General features: G+C 43.6%; 1 protein-coding gene and 1 long non-coding RNA gene across 3 annotated transcripts in view; one reads left to right on the top strand and one right to left on the bottom strand.

The window, feature by feature from the left end:
• Positions 1 to 13,853, bottom strand: part of BAZ1B (bromodomain adjacent to zinc finger domain 1B) — a 53,680-nt gene extending 39,827 nt beyond the window's left edge. Inside the window, exons 1-3 of the mRNA XM_069570786.1 lie at positions 13,358 to 13,853; positions 4,081 to 4,197; positions 1,603 to 1,747 (exon numbers count right to left, since the gene is read on the bottom strand). Coding sequence (XP_069426887.1) covers positions 1,603 to 1,747; positions 4,081 to 4,197; positions 13,358 to 13,464 — 369 coding nt within the window. The 5' untranslated portion in view covers positions 13,465 to 13,853. The remainder of the gene's footprint in view (positions 1 to 1,602; positions 1,748 to 4,080; positions 4,198 to 13,357) is intronic.
• A 132-nt stretch (positions 13,854 to 13,985) lies between these two features.
• LOC138429359 (uncharacterized) lies at positions 13,986 to 17,738 on the top strand. 2 transcript variants are annotated; one of them, XR_011252783.1, is made up of 3 exons: positions 13,986 to 14,102; positions 15,372 to 15,436; positions 16,276 to 17,738. It is a non-coding gene; the product is annotated as an uncharacterized lncRNA (long non-coding RNA). The 2 variants fall into 2 exon arrangements; XR_011252784.1 differs by lacking the exon at positions 13,986 to 14,102 and adding an exon at positions 14,194 to 14,369.
• The last annotated feature ends 77 nt before the right edge of the window (positions 17,739 to 17,815 follow it).

Here is a 17,815-nt window from a genome sequence, read left to right as displayed (position 1 = left end):
CCTGACTGCCAGCCTCAGCAGGCTGGTAGCTTCTCACTACAGCAAGCGCTTTCCTACAATGACATTATTCTCTCCTAGTCCCAGTAACCTTCCCTTCCCCTCATTTACTTGGGAGTTTAGACGCAGTAAAGCCTCTCCACTATTGATTGCCATGAGGTACTTAACCTTTCCTTGTTGGTTTTCCTTGACCTAGATCAGACTGTGATCTGAAGTTTCTTTTTCAAACTCAATTCAATTACACCATTTGAATAATACCATCTGTTTCCTGCCAGCACACTGAATGATATAAAGTGTGTGATTAAAACCCAATGATGATTCCACAGACATTACAAATATAAAAAGTAGCTGGGAGATACAGGGAGTCAAAGTAAACTGAGGAAAGAACAAGAACTTTGGAACCAGACGACTTCCTGGCTACTGCTGGGTTAACCTAAGCCATCCCCCTCCTCCTTTTCTCCCTCCTTCTTTTGAGGCTTCAAAAAAAGGGGAGGGAATAAAAAAGGGAGTATTCACTTTCTTAGCCCCCTTGTAGCTGAAGACGGTTATGTAAGCCATGGTGTAGTCAATAATATGTAAAGATAAAAGGGAATGGGGAAGAATATGCTTCTGATAAAGATTTTCTTACTATCCTTAGACAAGCATTGGCTTGCTCTGAATACAGTCACAATTTTACAACCAAGAGGCAACAAAACTAAGGACAAAACCAAACACTAAGAACAGAACAGAAAGGCAGAAGGACAGCCTCTACACCAAACTTGGAACTGCCTGCTTCTAAGACTTACTATGTGAGAAAATCAACCATCTTCACTGGTTAAGCTGATGCTACCCAAAATGGTTGTCCCCCGGGTGTTCATATCATCACATCCTGGAGTGTGTTACAACTGTAAACTTTCAGGTCCTACCCTAGATCTTCCATGTAAAGTCTCAGGGGATAGGGCCCAAGAATGCATATTCAGAAATCCTCGAAGTAATTTTATTTAGGCTAAACTTTGAGAAGTCCTGACCACTGTCAGTCAGCTACTTCATTACATACTAGTACACTCTATCAACCTGAACAAGCTATTTAAACATCTAAGCCTGTTTACCACCTCAGCCTTTCTGTGCAGATTCTGTAAGATATTATACAAGCAACCAGCCCAGTATCCAGTACATACAGAACTTCAACAAACGAATCTTATTTTAAACTTTCAAAGGACTATATAGGGATTGCTTTAGTATTACGCAAATAGTTAACCTATGTACTTTAGTAAATCCTTTAATAATAGTAATAGTTATCCTACCTATTTACTTCAGTGACAGTTATCCTCTAGTAATGGGCTGGAAAATTAAACAAACTTATATAGAAAGAAGTCAACTCAATCACTGTTGTAGGGAAATGGAAATCTTTTGCCTTAGATTCCATAGATTTGGACTAAAAACAGCTGAAAGTCTTTTACATAGTTCTAAAATTTAGTGATTAAAATACTTAATATTAAATGTTTAAAAATATATTTGATACTATTACGTAAAGGGGACTTCAATATTACTCACATAGAAATAATCTTGTCATATGGTTAGTGAATCAAATCACATTTAAAAAAATAAGTAAAAACAGGCGCTCACCTCAAAGTCACACTCTTCTCCGACTGCGTATTTGGTCATGATCTCCAACCAAGCAGTATCCACTAGCTTCTCTAAGGAGGCTGTGTTATGGTGAACCATTTCCAGGACAAGTTTCTCATACCAGGCGGGGAACTCCTCCTTCAAACTAAACAAACAAGTCATCAGTTTCCAAGAAAATGAGGAAAAGACTATCCAGAGAGTTATTTGGGTCAACTGAAAAAGTCCTTTAGCACATACAGGCAAGGTACAAAGATTATTCACAGAAGTAAATATAAACACCTTACCCTGTCCTCGGGAGCTGGGCACCAACTATCCTTCAAGTGTCACCTACTTCATTAAATCTCGTGGCGTTCTCCCCAGCAACTCTAAGTTAGTCTTGCTAACCTCTGAATTCCCACTGTACTTTATTCCTTTGTGTGAAGGAGAGCAATTTATTTTCATCAATTCTCTGATCTGTTCCTAACAGCTGTCCACCTGATTGTCTTTGGGTTATCCAGGTACATCATCATATTACAAGCAACAATAACTGATCTCCCCCTTACTACTCTTTATTTGCTATAGGTTAACGGTTACCATCTTTCATTCCAAGAGAACTTTTACACACCCAGAAACACATCCAGAAGGTAGCATTATCTCTATTTTGTAAAGAGCAAATTGTACGTGCTTTTACAGTACAAACGGTTGTGCCTAGGCACTGTGACGAGTTTTAGCATAAATGAAACATGACACCTGCCCTCTAGCTTACAGGCTACTACAGGTAGCAGCAGCAGCCTATGAGCCAACTCCACCCTGCTACCAGTATTTTCTTTGGTAAATAAAATTTTATTGGGACCTAGTCACTCCCATTCAGTTATGGTATTATCAATAGCTGTTTTCACTGTACAACATCAAAGCAGAATAGTTGAGACAGAGACCATATGGCCCACAAACCCTAAAATATATTAACTGGTACTCTACAGAAGAGGTAGGCCAACCCGGAGTCTAGTATACTATCAAGGTATAAACATAAATAACGCTAATTCAAAACGGAACAACGTCAGTGACCTAAGCAAAGAAACAGGCACCAGGTTAACAGACTTGACTAATTATTAATCAGTGATGGAGCCATTGCTGAGCCCAGGTCTCAAGTGAAGACAGTGCTCTGTTACACAGGCAAAAGAGCAGAATGGTATTGATCACTAAACTGTATGCTCTCTGTTTATATACTATTAAGGGAAGTCAATGAGAAGTCCACAGAAAACGTTTTTACTCTGAATTTCCAACAGGACATTGTTTTTCTATAATAACTATAAATAGTTGTCTCACTGTATCTCACTGTTCGCTGAACCCGTGGTAGGCAAGGTGTGCTCAGGGAAGCTGGAAGAAAACTCAGGGAGCCATAGGAACCGCAGACATGTTTATTTCTCCGGGCTGGCACAGCAGCCGTGAGGCAGCCGTTCTGACCTAGTGGACATGGCCATAACGAAGCTGCAAGGGCTTTTCAGGTGGAGCTTATATGCGTTTACAGAACCAAGTGGCCTGTGCCCAAGCAGGTACCCATCGTGATGCGCATGCGCAGTGCTGTACATGCTCTCAGCCATTACATAACCATCTATTTACAGACCGTGGGGTGAGAGCAGGAGAGCCTGACTACTACCACCGTGGCTACTTTGCGCTTTCCCTACACAGAGCATATGCCTTTAAAAATTATCAATCAGGGACTTCCCTGGTGGTCCTGTGGCTAAGACTCTGAGCTCCCAGTGCAGGGGGCCCAGGTTCCATCCCTGGTCAGGGAGCTAGATCCCACATGCTACAACTAAGACCCAGAGCAGCCAAATAATAAAATTTTTTTAAAAAAATTATGAATCACCATACTGTACACCTGAAACATATAATACTGCATATCAACTATATTTCATTTTCCAAAAAAGTACTGTTTTATCATCCCTAGTTCCTGCTTATCTTTGCAAGCATCTGTTGTCTAAATTCTGAGTATTTTCTTTGAAAAAAAATACCCAGACAAAATATACCCTTTGAACACACATAGAATTTTTAAGATACCTCATTTAACCATCCCACTCAGGTAAACGATCTTCAAACTGTGTATTTCTTTTCAATAGCTGCTATAAATACTGTCTTAAATTTCAAATGACCACAAAATAAAGAAAATCCTCACTAATTCGCTGCCTCTGTATTACTTCTAGATTATATCAGCTTCCTTTGCTTAGAACCACATTCCCAGAGTATTTATAAGGGAAAAGTACACAGCAAGAACATTCAAAAGCCTGGTACGTACCTAAGTTAAGTGTACGCACAACTGTATATCCCACATACTGTGTTACTCACAAAATGACAAGAGGCAAGACACCAGTACATCGATATAACGCATTCCAATTCAAGCCCCATAAACTTACATACAAATACTGTTTTGTGGTTAACAGTCCCCTTTTCCTAATCATGTGAAGACAGCGTTAGAAGGGCAGTGCTTCTCCTACTTACAGTTCAGCAACTTCCTGTTCCTCCTCCCAGGCCTCCTTGTGTGTGAGCTGACTGCTCCCGGTACTTTTACACGTCCAGATGCGCTCACTGTATCTTTCCAAGCGGGCTTCATACTCTCTGTGAGCAGTGGCTCAGGAAAACGATGCTCAAGCAACAGAGGCAGACTAATCCACAAACTACTTATATATGGAAAAAACCAAAGTATCCTTTCTGTAATGCACAGCATAAACTGAAATCAGAGTTTTCAGCTGGCAAATCCAAGCAAGATGATTAACACTACTCACCCAAATTTCACTTCACAAGACTCCCACAGAACTAAGAATTATAAGAAAGAAAATTAAAGGCAAAATAAAACACAAGAGCTAAGGAGTAAGAATCTAAGGTATGTGAAATTCACAACTCAAATGGTCAGCAAGTTTAAGAATCAGTTCCACAGTAAGATAAAATGGCTACACCAGTTTCCCAGGGAGTTTGGAATAATAACCCTGTGCACACGCTCATGATCCATTTACTAATAACCTTCTAGTCTACCTTGGAAACAGTTCTTGATTCTCTTGGGTTTAAAAAATAAATACCACAAAATCCTAAAAATAATTCTGGCATAGTAGCACCCCACTCCAGTACTCTTGCCTGGAGAATCCCATGGACAAAGGAGCCTGGTGGGCTGCCATCTATGGGGTCGCACAGAGTCAGACACGACTGAAGCGACTTAGCAACAGCAGCTACTGCTAAGTTTATGTTATCTGCAGTAACACCACGTTCACAAGTCATTTACCAGTAATTAGTCCGTCTTTGTGAGGGAGAGAGGGAGGAAGAGATCATACAACTAGTGCTGTGAAGATGGGAACTTTCCACACCACCCCAACTGGAATTCATTATCAGCCAGCCACGTTCAAATTCAAGTGACAGGCAGAAGATGCTACGCAGGAAAACTGACACCACAACTAGAGAATTAACTGCCAATCTCTGTACTTTCCAAGTGACAGCTTCTAGAATGGTTGAAATAAAAAGTATTTAAACAGCTCCTCTTGTAACATTACTGAACAACTAAACAAATAATTCATTTTTAATATAAAGGAGATTCTTGGTCTTCTAGGGCTATTATGAGTTAAAAGAAAAATGACAAGGATAAATCCATAAATAATCCAAAACTGTAGTTTTAGTCAATAAATAAGTACCTTCTCTCACTGTATCATTCTCTGGATCTGCCAAAAACAATACGTCTCTTTTTCCTCAGTGGGGTGATGATAATATTTAAATGATTAAACTATTAAAATAGAGTACCAGTGAAAACCAGGAGTCAGATTTCCATAGAGCCCTATGCAAATCCAATCACTGAAAATTTATAAAATCCTATGGTGAAAACGAACTAGCATGGCTTCCATAGGGACATTAACCAACTAACCGACAAAATGGGTTTGTTTTCTGTTTCTCTATTTGCACCTGGGGAGAGGAGATAAAATAAAAACAATCAGTAAGTGGATTTATTTAAACATTCAAAAAGCTTAATAACATTCTAATACATCATTCGGCTACACTGAAGCAATTCACTGCATCATCAGAGAGAATGTGAGGTTAACAAATATATCCTAAAGAGAAAGCATTACGTTTTTATTACTGTTACTTTCAAAAGTTGGAATAACGTGCCAAGTCCATTCTCCTCAGACTAAGACCCATATGGCCAATAATACACAGGACTGCTCCCACTCAGATGTCTCAGTGATTCCTCAAATCCAACTTTTTCTAAACTCTCACTACCCCTCCACTCCTGCTCAAACCTGCTCTTTAACAGATACTCCCAATCTCACTGAATGGTCCAAGTCAGAACTCAGGGACTCATCCTAACCTCTTGAGCCCCCTAACTGTAACCACTTACATACTTTTCAGTTCAGTTCTTTCTCTCCCATAACAGAGCCATTTTCCAAATTCAGCTTCTGATCCTCATTTCTCAAGCAGTCATAACATTTTAAAACATCTAACTGTCCTCACTGGTAATCATCTTCTTCTCAGGTCCTTTGTGCTTCTCACACTCACATCCTTTTTTCCCAGTCTTGTTTGCTTTTACACCCATTTCTTCTGATTTAAAAATCTCACTTGCCCTCAGGCCCCTTGAAATGCAAACATGTTGCAATGGGAAAAATACTCTGACCCCCCCCCCCCACAGAACTGAAAACCACTTACCAAGATTTTATTGGGTTTTATTTTCTAAGATTTTTATTTTCAGAAGGAAAAAAAAAGGAAACTAGTTTCAAACAATATATATTTAAATAGCAAATATTGATTGATTATGGTTTTTCAAATACAGTAATGAAAGTCCCTTCTACCCTGATACAAGTCTTTCCTGCCCACCTTTGAAAATCTTTATCAGTACAGCATTCTCGTTCTGGGTGGCCTCATCCACTCCTATTAACTTTAATTACTATCTACAAATGCTAATAACTTCTATCAACAGCTTAGTCCCCTCTCTCTGAACTCCAGGCCCATATATAGATATATACTAGTAACACATACATCTCCATTTGGATAGCCTCAGCAATTCATCATATAAGAATGTCCAAACTAAACACTTCATGACTCCACAGTCAAAACAAAATGAACAACTGATCCTCTTCTAGGTGAAACCCCACGTCTCAGACTGGGACTCAAACCCAATTACATTGCAGATGGGACTTGAACCCAGTCTCCCTGCTGAAGTCACACACCTGGTCTCAGGACTTAATGAAGCTCAGGTTCTTTAGTATCAGCACAGAAGGAATTCAGCAAGAAGCAAAGCTATAGGGAAGAAGTAGATTTATTAACACAGAACACTTGTGAAGGATGCAAGCAGTCAGGCTCTGCCCTAAAACCTAAATGGGAAAGGTTTATTTAGGGAGACACACATTCCACAGTGAGGGCCACCTCAGAAGGTGAGAGGCCCTGAAATACGGGATGGTTAGTTTTTAATGGGTTGGGTAAATTCACAGGCAGTAGCAGAAGGATTATTCTAACTATTTTGGGGAAGGGGCAGGCATTTCCAAGAACTGGGCCACCACCCACTTTCTGGCCTTTTATGGCCCAGCTTCCAAAAGGTCTTGGTGCCTGTGGGAGTCATTTACCATATGTTAAAGTATTACAAAGAATATTTATAGTGAGATTCAAGGTTACTGGAAGTCCAGGCTTCTGCCACCTTGAGCCTATTTGGTTCTAACCACTTTATGTCCTCAGGGGATATGTCTTTCTTCTCTTCCTTCCAGTCTCATAGGGCCCTCTATGTCACAGTCAAAGCTAGAGTTATTCCAGTAGTCATGTATGGATGTGACAGTTGGACTATAAAGAAAGCTGAGCACCAAAGAATTGATGTTTTTGAACTGTAGTGTTGGAGAAGACTCTGCAGAGTCTTGGACTGCAAGGAGAGCAAACCAGTCCATTCTAAAGGAAATCAGTCCTGAATATTCATTGGAAGGACTGATGCTGAAGCAAAACTCCAATACTTTGGCCACCTGATGCAAAGAACTGACTCAATGGAAAAGACCCTGATGCTAGGCAAGACTGAAGGCAGGAAGAGAAGGGGACGAGAGAGGATGAGATGGTGGATGGCATCACCGACTCGATGGACATGAGTTTGAGCAACCTCCAGGAGTTGGTGATGGACAGGGAAGCCTGGTGTGCTGCAGTCCACGGCGTCGCAAAGAGACAGACACGACTGAGTGACTGAACTGAACTGATGTCACAGGACACCACTAACCAAATGATAACCAAAACATAACCTGACTCCGTCTCAATCAATCACCAAATCCTGCCAAATCTACTTATTTCAGAAATTCACAAACTGTGCTTCTCTCCACTGCAAGGGCTACTGAATTTATTCAGACCGCTGTTGTCTGTCTAGTGCTGAGATGACTTAATCACCGGTCTAGGTCTAGCTGCCACTGGTCTCAAGGCTACAGAGCCACTCTTAACTATTCTTAATGCTGCACCCACAGTAATCTTCCTAACCTAAAAGCTTGCTTCTTTGCTTTTCAAATTCTTTTAACAGCCTCCACTAAATTTAAGGCAAAGTCCAAATTCCTCAGTCTATCTCACAGCGACCGGTAATGCAGTCCCAATGCAGTCCCATTCGTGTACCTCATCACTGCATCTCCATTCCTACTTTCTCACTCCAGCCATATGAAACTGATTTCAATTTCTCAAAAGCGGGCATTCTCTGGTGTCCCGTGGTCAGGACTCAGTGAGTTTACTGCCATTTGCCCGGGTTCCACAAGTGCAACGGCACAAAAAAATAAAAATAAATAAAAGGTTTTAACATTTCTTTAATAACTTTTTTTTTCAAAATCAAGAACCATCAAACTCACAAGCTCTTCAAAAGATGTAGACCTCTTCTTCATCTAACTAAACGTTTTTCTTTGCTGCGCCACCTGGCCTGTGTAGGATCTTAGTTCCCTGACCAGGGATTGAACCCATGTCCCGTTAAATGGAAGTGCAGAATCTCAACCACTGGATCTCCAGGGAAGTCCCCATCTAACTTCTAACCATCCTTTAGATCTCAACTTAAAAATAACTTTCCCCAGGAAACATTTCCTTAACCCTAAAATGTGGCAGACAGTACTATTCTTTCCAAATATCCACTCCAATCCGTAAGAGGATTCTATCAATACATCTCCACCCACTACCATGTGGCTTGAAACGCCTCCTGGGAAGAGGAAAGTGCATCAGCACCCCATCACCACCTTGGGTCTGACCACATGACTTGCTTTGACAAATAGATGGAACAGAGGCCACCTCCAGGAAGAAGCTTAAAAAGCCATCAGTTTCCTGTTGTTCTCTCTGCCACCAGAAAAAGATGCTGCAGTGAAGGGACGGCTCCTTCAGCCTGAATCTTGGAAAATAAGAAAAATGTGTCTTTCCTTTTTTTCACCCATTTTCCTTTTTTTCAAATGTGGCCACTAGAAAAAATTTAATTACATGTGGCTCACATCACACTGGGGCTTCCCTTGTAGGTCAGTTGGTAAAGAATCTGCCTACAATGCAGGAGACCCAGGTTCAATCCCCGGTCTGGAAGACCCACACCAGTATTCTTGCCTGGAGAATCCTGTGGACAGAGGAGTCTGGCGGGCTACAGTCCATGGGGTCTGTACACGACTTAGCAAACAAACCACCACCACCACCACCACATCACACTGGACAGCTGCCAAGTCACTTCAGTCATGTCCGACTCTGTGTGACACCATAGATGGCAGCCCACCAGGCTCCCCCGTCCCTGGGATTCTCCAGGCAAGAACACTGGCATGAGTTGCCATTTCCTTCTCCAATGCATGAAAGTGAAAAAGTGAAAGTGAAGTCACTCAGTCGTGTCTGACTCCTAGAGACCCCATGGACTGCAGCCTACCAGGCTCCTCCATCCATGGGATTTTCCAGGCAAGAGTACTGGAGTGGGTTGCCACTGCCTTCTCCCCATTGGACAGCGGTACAATCCTAATGCTTTCATCTAGGAATGAAGGTCCTCTGACAACACAATTTTTAATTGACTACTTATTCAAATTAGATTAATTTTAAAAATTTAAAACTGAAATTTCTACAACAACCCCTATCATGAGGTACTTTTAAGTTTATATAACTCTTTTCTGGTTATTCATTTGACTTGATGTTTAAAAAAATAAAAGGGGGGGGGGAAGCCCTATCAGAAGGATATTGAGTCAGCTGCCTCTGAATCCTATTTCAAATTTTAGGTTACCAAAATAAGTCACTCACTCTCAAATAACCCCTCAGGGCAAACGCCAATTGAAGTTTTTATGTTCCAGCAACTGCTGTACTTATAATTGCAGACAAAATGTCAAAGCAATTCTCCAAAGGTTGTGTATGCTATAAATGATAAGATATTTTCAAATCCTAGACTAACTCATTATGCATCTCCCTTTTCAAGAGTTTAAGAGGTACCTCCTTACCACCATATGCTGCTTCTTTGTTCTCTTTAGCCTTTTAACTATGGTTTCTTTCAATAAAGTACTTGATAGCCTGAAAGGAAGAGGCCCAGAAAAGTATGGAGGTTAAATAAGTGTAACTATGACCCTGGGAGTTCTAAGTGAGAAGACAGAGCAGCAACGCAAGGTTTGCTTTTTAGCCTGTTTTCTCTCTTTGGACCAGCCTGTCATTAAGTTAAAAATAACTCTAATCTGGTAATAACTTGTTACTTTAAAGAAATTCAATTATGAAAATCAGCATACGAACTCAGTATTCCAACTGTCCAATAAAATCCTGTCTTGAAACTATGATTTAACCCCAGCTCTTAAAATGCTTGTCATGTTTTTCTTGGCAAATAAAGTTATTCTTACCTAGAGCCAGAATAACTGTATATTCTAACAGCTTCTCCTTATTATACCATCTAAATCTTATCATACTGATGCTACTAAGGTTATGAATTCGTTTCTAGGCTTTAGAAACTAGGGTAGTCAAAGCAATACAAAAAAAAAAATAGTAATAATCTACAGCAGGCTGCCTTCAGGTTCAGTTCCTTCCTAAAATCCATCTTGACTTAAATACAGTCAGTGCAGACTTCTGCTGTCAAACAATCAGATCAAGAAGCGATTCTGATAAAGTTAACTTTTCCAGGTAAGATCCAGGCCCTTGCCTGTAGTAGTACTATCCTGGGAAGCAATGTGCCATAGATTTAAAGATACAGTACAACAATCATGGATATACAACCCAGTCACTAAATGCGTGTGCGTCATTAACAACGATCACTGTAAGTTCAATGAAGACATACAACAATGCCTTCAAGAACACAATGCTCATAGCTTTAAGTCAATAAAATACCATGCAAATTTGCCACAGAATATACATGCAATCCAAAGGGAGGAATCAGGAGAAAATTAAAGTATGAAATCCTATTAAAAACATAACTGTAACTATAAACTTAAAAGTGAAAAAACCAACACTTCAAATGCAGCAGTTACCCAACCACATACTCGTTCTCCTCTATGAAATTACTAATAGCCTAATAAAAAAATATGCCAACCTGCCAACCACACAGTACAATAGTTTAAAAACCATCCTCAAAGTGATTCCACTTGTAGAAATTCCCAAGGGAGCAATTTCTCTCCCAGCAGGTTAACACAATTTAAGAACTCCTTTGTTAAGAGTTCTAAAAACTGGTAGGGGAGATTTTAAAGATGAAGAATTTTTATTAAATACACAACACTTTAAAAGTTACACGCATCAGTGTTCAACTGTCATCATTAAAAGAAACGCTTCATATATACCATTATATTTCAACAATTTCAGTAAATGATACGAAAAAACCCAGGCTGCCAGTTCTAAGTTAGCTATCTACAGCCATTTTTTAAAAAACAGAGCTCAGTTCCTGTTAGAGACTCAGAATGTGTCTCCTCCCTATTGCAGTTTCTTATACTTCGCTAGGACCAGACGTGAAAATCAACATCCAGTAATACTAGTGTGATAACCGTCAACTGCTCAAAAGCCATGTGAAAAGGATACAGTATATTTCCACAAGTAATTTTTTACTTCACTGATGTTTTGGAATGTTATTTAAAAAAAAAATACGGCACTTTTAGAATAATGCTGTGTTTGGGAGAGCTGGAGCACTTCTCCAGAACGATCCTCCCAAAGCCCTAATAGGACAAGAACCAGATTACCACTTCAACCTCTCCCTTAAACACACCCTAACTTATACCACAGGCTTCCCAGGTGGCTCGGTGGTAAAGAGCACAATCGCCAATGCAGAAGACACCAAGAGATGGGAGTTCGAACCCTGGGTGGGAAATGGCAACCCACTCCAATATTCTGGCTCGGGAAATCCCAGGGACAGAGGAGCCAGGCAGGCTATAGTCCATGGAGTCGCAAAGAGCCGGAGCGCACACACATAAACATCTTGTGCTACCAGCTGGAACAAACAGTGGATTCACATCATTAAAAGCGAAGGAACTGCATTCCATGTTCCTTTTGTGATCTACTTTCAGGCATGAGGTACCAAGAGCACTGGATTCTCCTGACTCTTCCATTTACAAGCCTGTGATCTCAACTGTCTGGGCCTACCAGGCATACCCAGGCAGGGGAACCCCACCATCTCCAGGATCTAGTTCCCTCTGAGATACTCTGGCTGCATTTCTTCCAGAGTCTTCCTACAGCATGGACTCATTTTCCAAGGCCCTTCCTGCGTGAACACCTAATATCCTCAAACTGCACTGAAACAACCCCATAAAGCACTACATTAAAGGGAGGATCAATGAGAAATATAATCAAATGATATGGCTCACACTCGCACTTCCTTCTACATGGGAGCAAACAGACACTGCTGAGAAATCAAGTCCTTTCAAAGGGAAAGCGGTGATAAAGCTAACACAGTAGCCTTCACTCTTGAAGCTTTCTCTACACTAAAAAATGCTACATTCGAAAACCTTTTTTACGGTTAAGATTCAAAAAAGATGCATCTGGCATCCATAAAAAAAAGTAAGAGTGGTACAAGTTTAGCTAAGAGAGTTGACAATAAGCTTGATAGCAAGAAACCTTAAGCAATGATTAGGATGCCTCTCATTTAAAACATCAGCCTCGTGTTCCTACAATACAACATTAAAACTGTAAGCGTGTCTTTGAAAAACGCTGTTTAAAGATAAATACCGATATTGTACACCGTCAGAATTCCAAATCTGTGCAAGTCCAGGGATAGAAGGCATCGGCTCCTCCAAGGTAACTTTTTTACTGTCTTTCCTCTGAGTCTGGAAATTCATTCTTGATTTTGATCCCGTCAGTTCATCAGCCTCCAGTGCGCTCGGAAGGAGCAAAACACAAATGCTCCCGCAGAGATCCGGATGGGGGAAGGGGGGTGGGGGAGAACGCAATCGCGCCTTGTACAACCCGGATCACGAGGCCGCGCAAGTACGATTTCCAAAACTTAAGTGGAAGGTTTAATTTTAAAAGAAAAAAGCAGCAGCAAAGGAAACCCCATTCATCCCCGGTACTTAGGGCCTAACGCCAACCCCCGCTGGGAGTGGGATGGAGGGTCGCTCCTCCATAACGAGGCCCGGGGACAAAGTGCGGAGCCAGGGGAAGGATGGAGGGCTCAAGGCTCGGAGGCGGCCTGAGCCCGGCCGGCTGGCCGGCCCGCCCGCGCACCCCCTACCTCCCACCCCCCACTCCCGGATCGGCGGGCCCGGGGCTCGGGCTCCGGGTGCAGGCCCGCCGGCGCCGGGCTGGCTGACAGCTGCCACCGGCGCGGGGCTGCATGGCCCACCTCGCCCCACCCCACCCCGCGGGCGGCCTGGCCGGCGCTGCTGGAAAAGGATACTCCCGGGTGCGGAAGGCCTCCTGAGTGTGCGCGATCGTGAAGAGCGGCTCTTCGCCGGGAAGCGGCTTCACCAGGGGGAAGGGCTTGCGGCCCAGGAGCGGCGCCATCGCGGCGGCGGCGGCGGCGGCAGCGGGGAAGGCGGAGGCTCCTCGGTGGACCCGCGGCGCAACACTAGGCCCCGCGGCCCGGAGCGAGCGCCTGGCTCCCGGGGGTGGGGTGGGGGAGGGGAGGGGTGAGAGGGCGGCGCGAACTCGGCTCCCTCACTGCTGGCGCCGCCGCGCTAGAGCCATGGAACGGGACCCACGGGCACAGAACTCTCTCACACACTTCCGCGCCGTCCCGAAGCCTCCGGCCAACCTTCGCTACGGGTCCCCACGTTCGGCAGTCACGACTCCTCCTCAGCTGCACCGGAGGAAATTATTGAAAAATGGCGGGAGATTCCCCTCCACCCCCCCGCCCGGCCAGCGCGCACACTAACTTGCTCCCCTGTGGCGCCGGTGGCGAATTCTCCAATAGGCGGAGAACTGGTCAGCACCCAGAATCTATTGGCTCAGAGGAGCTGCCGCTCTGCGGTTGGGTCCCGCCCCCTTCCCGGGCCGCCTAGTTGGGTTGCAGCTTACTAGAGGGCAGTATGAAGAGGTGAAAGGTCACGTTATGTAAGCGCCAGTGACAGACGCGCGGGCCTCCGGCGGCGGAGTTGAAAGTGGGGAAAAATGGGGGACGGAAAGGCCGGGAATTCAGAGAGGTCAGGCCAGAAAAGCCCTCTAACATGTACTGATCTGCGCCATCTGTCACTGAAGGCGACACCGACATCCGGGCACCACTGTCCGTGTGGTGCGCCGGAGGGGGGAGGGGGAGCGCGCGGCCAGGGGCTTTGTCTTTCCACTCGGGCTCCGCCTCCTTCTTAAAGGCACCGCGCTCGGCCACGCCCGGAGATGCGCGGGTGGGGCTCACGGAAGGAGGGGTTGGCGGGAAGTAACCCGGAGACTTCATCGGCATAGGTTCTGTTGAGGTAACTTGAGGTTCAGGTTGGGTCCCCCTAAAGTTAACTTCTAGACTAGAGTGGGGTAATAGTATAATGCTTGCTTCTAGGAGTTTGCTGGAAAGGGTAATATAGAAGCTTCGTTGGAAAAATACATTAAAGGGCATGTCTATTAAAGATAAATTCATTCACTCATATAGTCTCTTTTAGCACCTAAAATGTTCAGGGCCCTACGTGGGGTGCAACAGGGGAAGAAAATAAGACAGAGACTACTGCTTTGAAAAAAATAAGAGATAATCACTGTTCTATGTGATGAACGCTATACATAGGGTGCTGTAGAAAAACAACCGTGGCTGGAGAGTGAGAATGTTTGAGCTACTTCCCTAAGTAGACTGCAGTCACTCAAAATCTGTTTGCCCATCCAGTACAGTCAGAAACACACTTATTAATCATTCATCCCTATTAAATTGTTTTTTGTTTATTGTTCAATCGCTAAGTTTTATCAGACTCTTTGTGACCCCCTGGACTGCAACACACCAGGCTCCCCTGTCCTTCACTATCTTCCGGAGTTTGCTCAGATTCATGTCTATTGAATCGGTGCTGCTACCTAATCATCTCATCCTCTGTCACCCCCTTCTCCTCCTGCCCTTAATCTTTCCCAGCATTAGGGTCTTTTCCAATGAATTAGCTCTTCCCATCAGAGGGCCAAAGTATTGGTGCTTCAGCATTAGTCCTTCCAGTGAATATTCAGGATTGAAATCTGGTTTGTTCTTGCAGTCCAAGGGACTCTCAAGAATCTTCTTGTTTACTACCTTGGTTCAAAAGTCTGCAGTGGCCCAAGAACATATCTTTCCAGCCTAGACAGGTCTAGACTGCTGGGTGTCCCTGAATGGCAACATGCCAATACCAGACCTTTTTTTCTTTTCTTCTCACCTTAAAGTGAGAAGGATCACTGCCAGTAAAAGGTAAATTCTCATTTTTCGACTGAAAAATGCACAACCTAAAAGTTGTAAATTATGTTTTATTTGGCAGACAAAACCAAGGACTTAAGCCTGGGCAACAGCATCTCAGACAGTCTGAGAGACTGCTCAGAAGAGGTAAGGGAGGAGCCAGGATACATAGGAGTTTTTGTAACCAAAGGCAGGTAATCAGAACACGGCAAGATTACTGGGATTTTTGTTTGTTTTTTTTTAATATTTATTTGGATGTGCTAGGTCTTAGATGCCACATGCATTCTCTTTAGTTGTTGCCTGCAAATTCTTAGTTGAAACATGTGGAATCTAATTCCCTGATCAGGGATCCAACCCAGGCCCCCTGCTTTGGGAGCAAAGAGTCTTAGCCACTGGACCACCAGGGAAGTCAAGAGAGATTACTGTTAATTAAAAGAAAACCAAGTATCTCAAGTTGAGGAATTTAGTGCTTTCCTATGGATGGAAAGATGCAAAAGTTCCGGCTCACTGAAATCTTTCCTTTGATATGCACCTCAGCTATCTGGGGCCAGTATCCTCTGCTTTTTCATCCTGAGTTTCCTGGGGAGGGGTGGGGAGGGTGGACCTAGATGGCAAGCATCCTGTTTCTATCCTAAATTCCCTTCCTTTGGCCGCTGTAAGGTGATGGCTTGATGCCTGCAACATCTTTGTTTACTGATGTGGCAGGCAACATTTCCACCACCCCCCTTGATCTAGGTCAGACTACAGCTCTTTGAAGCCCCTTCAGGCCATCTAGGCAATTCTGGTGGCTCAGACAGTAAAGCGTCTGCCTGCAGTGCGGGAGACCTGGGTTCAATCCCTCGTTTGGGAAGATCCCCTGGAGAAGGAAATGGCAACCCACTCCAGTACTCTTGTCTGGAAAATTCCATGGACTGAGGAGCATGGTAGGCTACAGTCCGTGGGGTCGAAAAGCGACTGAGCGACTTCACTTTCTTTCTTTCTTTCAGGCCATCCAGCAGTGAAGAGAGCTTATCTCCCTTCAGTAGCCATTTCTTCTAAGAGGATTAGGAGAAACCTCAGAGGCCTTGTGGCATTTGAGCTGATTGTGAAGAGATGAAGTTGCAGCTCGCTAGGCAGAAAGAAAAGAGGGATGGACATCCTAGGCAGGAGGAGCAGTAGAGCAAACTTGATAAATTCAGGGCCTAAACATAGGGATCTCCAGGCAGAAAGTATCAAGAGAGGAGAATGGCAAAGGAAAGTTCTCATTCTGCCACAGCATTTGAGGGTTGAATGGGACTGATCACCTGGAAGGGAATGGCAGGAGCAGTGATAGGGGCAAATGGTCAGCAAGGTCGGTGAAGACAAGTGGCCGGACTTGAGAGGCACAGACAAGATGACTAAGGGCATGGATGCTTGCAGGACTAGACACCTAATGGCAGACTACACGCAGAGTGAAAACTCCAAAAACACTGTGAGGGGGGAGGGAAATGGGGGGCCATTTCTGGTATTTCCAAAAATGCACCCAGTTGCGTATCAGAATGGGCACCATAGTCATTCCAGTGCTTATGGCCGCTGTGGACCGGAACCCAGCCCTGGTGTTGGTAAAGCAGAGATCTAAAATGGGAGACTCAGGGATGGGCTTGGGCTCAGCCCTAAGAACTGGAGGTACCCTGGAGAACCATCAAGAACAGCTGGAAATCCTGCCGGAAGTAGAAACTAGAGGTGGGGCTTTATGAATAGAGAGTATCAGCTGCAGCTCCACAAAAAGGAGCTGAAAAGTGGCTCTCCAAATAAAAAACAGTGCTTACCTTGGAGAGACAGGAGTTATGGGTGGTTGTTATTTTTTCTTTCATTATATTTTCATGTATTTTTCCAGTATGTTTTTCTATAGTGATATTTTCATTTTAAAATAGAAAAAATAACAAGCTTTAATGTGACTGTTGCTTGGCAGTTGTCCTCCATTTCTATGGCTCCAGTTTAACACTCATCTTTCACTGATACAGACCTAAACCCTTGATTAGGCGGTTTCAGCTTCTGTCACTTTTTTTCATTGTGCCATGCAACTTAAGAGGATATAATTCCCTGACCTAGGATCAAACCTATGTCCCCTGTAGCAGAAGTCTGGAATCCTAACAACTGGATGGCAAGGGAAGTCCCTACAGCTTCAACTTCTGGCTGGTCTTTTCCGGCTTGTCCTGTTGGTTCCTCAACCTCAGAACATCCCAAATCCACTGTCTTTTATTATTTCCCTTCCCTCCATCGCCTTGGGGGAGGGGCAAGTGGGAAGTGAGGGTTTAATGGGTGCGGGTTTCTGCTTGAGGCAATGAAAACATCTGGAGCTGTAGAGTGGTAATGATTGTGCGTTGCTGTGAATCCACTTGGTGCCACTGAACTGTGTACTTTAAAATGTTTAAAATGGCAAATTCTATCGTTGTGTATTGGTTACCACAATAAAAAGTTAAAGGAAAAACTTGAAGAGTCAGCCACCTAAGGATCTGGAGCTGTGGGAAACACATCGCAGGTACACAGGGGCAGAAGTATAACTCA

Source organism: Ovis canadensis, chromosome 24 (genome assembly GCF_042477335.2).
Source record: "Ovis canadensis isolate MfBH-ARS-UI-01 breed Bighorn chromosome 24, ARS-UI_OviCan_v2, whole genome shotgun sequence".
NCBI classification, from domain to species: domain Eukaryota; kingdom Metazoa; phylum Chordata; class Mammalia; order Artiodactyla; family Bovidae; genus Ovis; species Ovis canadensis.
This window is presented reverse-complemented; position numbering and strand designations above follow the sequence as displayed.